A 4,345-nucleotide genomic window follows, 5' to 3' on the forward strand; every position below is an offset into this window, starting at 1 on the left:
CTTTGACATTTCCTCTTTCTCTTTCTTCCTTCTGCTACATACACTCTCGTTTGGAAAGGAAACTCTACGGCCCAATTGCCCCCCAGGTCTCTCCCCAGCCCCACCGTGATAAAATCTGTAGGGCAATAGGACCTAGGGAAATTCAACCCTGAGGCCGAGAGAGACACTCCTGCTTAACCGCCTGGCTTGAGTGAGTGTGGGAGCGAGCTAGTTAGGGAGGGCGGGGTAGAACTGGGGGTCTGCTGCTGTTGGCGAAGAGGAAAGCTGTGGCTCCCTCCAGGGTCCGGGGGTCGTGATGAGAAGTGCTTCTGAAGGTTGGCCCAAGCCCCTTTTTGTCGCGCCTCTATGCAGCAAGCATCCTTCATCTGCCCGCCCTGGAAGTCGCAGGCTGGTTTTGTTTGGCCCCAGCTGTCTCTCCCATTTCGTGCAGCCCCGCCATCGGTGCCTTCGTTCCTGAAGCCACCGACCTCTCACAGCTGGAACTGCGAGCCAGGCAGGACCCCGGCAGCAGACGGCGCCCAAGAGTTTGCCGACATCCGTCGGGCCGGGTTGGCGCCCCGCACGTCGTGTTTTTCTCTAGTAAAGTTTCTCTGTGGAAAAGAAGCCCCTCCAGCTTTCTCTTGATCCTGCAGTGGGCGCGTGCTCTGCTTCTCTCCCCGGTGACTGCGCTCGGGGCCGGGGTTGTGACTGCTCCTGTCCCTGGCCTGGCTGCCTTGGGGGCGGAGCTTGGGGAATTGGAGGAGCCGCCATGAGAACTCTTGACTGAGCGCGGGTGCGGAGAGACCGCCGGCGAGTAGGCGAGCTAATAGCCGCGGCCTAGCATTAGCTAGGGTACCTGGGCAGTGAACTGGATCCCCGAAGGGACGCTCAGGCTGCGCCCCCTCTTCTGCCCTGGCTCAGTTCTCAGCTGATTTGAGAGAGCACAGTGGTCAGGGCTCCTCAAGAGGATCTGCTGAGTGTCGGTGCCCGCGAGAGTGGCTACCCGTCCTGCCTGGGGGGCTGCGAAAGGCGGAGCCGCCACGGAAACAGCTGTTCCCATGGCTCTTGACGCGCCTGGAATTGGACTCCGGACTGGGCGCTAAGATGCTTGCTTTTGCCTTGTCCAACTTACACAGCACGTAGTTGACGATTAGAACCCTGGGCCAATCAAGAGTCTAGTTTCAAAGTGGGAGGAGATATGGGCTTTTCATCCCAGACTCCAACAAGTCTAATTTGAGAGGAGAAGAGAGCGGTCTCCTGCTCTAACTAGTACATCTCCGTTCTGGAATTGGACTTGACAGCTCTCCTCACCAATACTTGCACTGCAGTGGCTACAGGGTTCTCTTGGGAGGTGGGGATGGGAGTGCTCTGAAGACCAGACCACAACACTCAGAACCTCGACAATGGACCGAGTTTTTGAAATTCCTGAGGAGCCAAGCGTGGAGCCGATATCCTCTCTGGAGGAAGATGTCATCCGTGGGACCAACCCCCGATTTACCTTTCCATTTGGCATCCTCTTCTCCACGTTTTTGTACTGTGGGGAGGCAGCATCTGCCTTGTACATGGTTAGAATCTATCGGAAGAATAGTGAAACCTACTGGATGGCATACACCTTTTCCTTCTTTATGTTTTCATCCATTATGGTCCAGTTGACCCTCATTTTTGTCCACAGAGATCTGGCCAAAGACAAGCCACTATCATTGTTTATGCATCTAATCCTCTTGGGACCTGTTATCAGGTGAGCAACTTTTAAATCTTTTCCCTCCTCCCCTACCCCCCAACTGTGCAGAGAAAGATGAATTTAATATTTTTAAGACTGTTACTGTGCCTTGAATCGAATCGATTCTCCTATTCCCTCCCACTCTTGGTTTCCCTGCCTACCATCCAAAAAGTCTTATCTGCAGTCTTAAGTGCCACCACAGTGAACATATGGCATGTACCTGTGTTCCGAAACCATGTATGGTACCGTTAATAAGACTTCATTTGACAATGTTTGCTATCTGGATTCGGGTTGTGAAATTGGTATGAGACCAATTGATGTGGTCACCTTGTAAACACAGGCTATAGCTTCAGAGTGTGTTATTTTGACTCTGCCTTTTAGATGCTCTTTAAATTGGATGGAAGTTCCTTACCCCCTCCATCCCATCTCACATTCAGTTTCTTTACCCTGAGTTGCTTGGGCTGCTGCTACTGATATTTTCAAATTTTCTGGAGTTATTTGACATCTGGAAAGTATTTTAAGCCATTTGTGCTCATCTGGTACCCGAACCCATTGTAGTTTATTTTTCTCTGTCAGTTTATTGGTCTCCTATTTATCTCTGTATCTTTCTGCAATAAAGGTACACGGTTAGAAGGGGGCAAAGGAAGATAGCCTATCTCTCCATCTGGATGCTGTAGCACAATGTAATAGTATTGAGTCTTTCCATTCAGATTGTTTTGAAGGGACAAGAATGTGCCTTCAGGGAGATCAGCTCGGTGCTTTGTGACCACCTAGAGGGGTGGGATAGGGAGGGTGGAAGGGAGACACAAGAGGGAGGAGATATGGGGATATATGTATATGTATAGCTGATTCACTTTGTTATAAAGCAGAAACTAACACACCATTGTAAAGCAACTATACTCCAATAAAGATGTTTAAAAAAAAAAAAGAAAGAATGTGCCTTATCCTAGGGATACAGGCATCTGTGTCAGAAGTCTCATCTGGATGCTATGTGATTTTCAAGGTAGAGAGATGTTGCAAAACTTCTGAGCTCAGTAGGAAAGAATGGACCAAATTTATCTTGATTGCAAGAGAGGCAGAAACTTGCAGTCAGCTGAGGAATATGGGTCAGAGTGTTGATGTTGTAATTGCAATGCGAAGATATTTCATCCTTAGAAATAAACACAGTCTGAAGCTAAGGATGGAACTGCCCCCTTTAAAAAAAAATTTATCGATATGTTTAAATGGGGAGGAATTGATTACGCTCCATCAGTGAAAATATGAGACATCAACAGAAACAGTGGCCTGGAATTCAGGAGACCTGGAATCTAGTTTGCCCTCTGTCATTGACTAGTTACATGGCCTTGGTGAAATCCCTGAAGATGCCTTGAGCCTCAGGTCCTTCATCTGTAAAATAAATGGGTTGGGCTAGCTCATGGGTCGTAAACTCATACACTTACAGGGGCCAGGCAGGTATCATAAATGAGTGAAGCAAGCCAAGGATGAGAAAAAACAGTAGTTTCATGTGTGATGATAAGTAAAAATGAAGTCTCGGTGTTAGAGAAATGATGGAGTGTTAGTGAGTACTGTGGTAATCTGGAGTCCGCAAGATCTGCCTAAAGGAGTCCAGCCTCTCTGCAGCTCCGGCCCATTGTTTCCCTGTTGGAATTCAGACCCTGTATCACCAAGGCCCCAACTTTTCAGGACAAGCTCCCAAGACAGGATTTCATGTGAAATAGAATGATTGAACATGTTGACAACTGATTTTGGTAATTAAATAAAAGCACTGTCTGGGCCAAACACGCCACAGCTGTTCGTCGGATGTGACTCAGCTGGCCTATGCAACCTCTGTACTAGGTAATCTAAAGGGCCTTTCCAGTTCTAAATCTTTGAAGTTAAACTGTGAAAGGAACACCTCATCTCGAACTTGGAACCAAGATGTCATTTAGAGATGTCATTAGAGGAGCAAGGAAACCATTCTTCTTGCCCTTTTCAAATGCAATATATTGAGTTAACGGATCAATCACCCTTAAGATGCAAATTTCAGTAAGTTCTGCCCCAGCTCTGTTTTGACTTCTCTCTTTGCTTTGTGGCCTCCCAAACCATCTTTGATTTGGACCATCCATATGGAGTGTTGAGTACTATGTTTCATTTTTGTCATTTAGCTCCCACTAGAAATGATTGGAAAGCATTTATAATCTCAGTCAGCTACCCCACATCAGGGAAAAAATAATTAAAAGCTCATAAATCATATCCTTGATAATGCTTATTTTCAAGGCAAATTACTTTTTAGGTAGGCAGGAACTTGATGAATGCTACTAGGCACATGAAGGTGTTTGGAGGTCCTGGCTCCCTTATATGAAATGCAAAGATACTTCTGAAAATGTAAATGTACTCTCATTTGCTGCCGCTTATAAGCAAGGCAAACACGCTTACTTAAACCAGTAAATGGCCTTAAGAATAGAAGCATAAACAGAATTCTTCATGCCACCGCCTCCCCCAATGTTTTATTCAGCAATAGTATTGATGGGCTTGGGTTAAAATCTAAACTCTCTTGGTGGAAATGCACTTATGCATTTTTCCTGAATAAGAAGAGAAAGTTGCTTTTTTTCCTTTTCTGTTCTCTCCTTCCATCTTTTTCTCTCCTGGATTTTAGAGTTTTCCCTA

The 4,345-nt window shown here is 46.6% G+C and overlaps 1 protein-coding gene across 1 annotated transcript in view; it reads left to right on the forward strand.

Annotated features, from left to right (window-relative positions):
* The first annotated feature begins 777 nt into the window (after positions 1-777).
* The window catches only part of XKRX (XK related X-linked), a 14,065-nt gene continuing 10,497 nt past the window's right edge, over positions 778-4,345 (forward strand). The window contains exon 1 of the mRNA XM_007467958.1: positions 778-1,717. Within this exon, the coding sequence (XP_007468020.1) occupies positions 1,383-1,717 (335 nt within the window). The 5' untranslated portion in view covers positions 778-1,382. The remainder of the gene's footprint in view (positions 1,718-4,345) is intronic.

This window comes from Lipotes vexillifer, unplaced genomic scaffold (assembly GCF_000442215.2).
Source record: "Lipotes vexillifer unplaced genomic scaffold, Lipotes_vexillifer_v1.1 scaffold152, whole genome shotgun sequence".
NCBI lineage: Eukaryota > Metazoa > Chordata > Mammalia > Artiodactyla > Lipotidae > Lipotes > Lipotes vexillifer.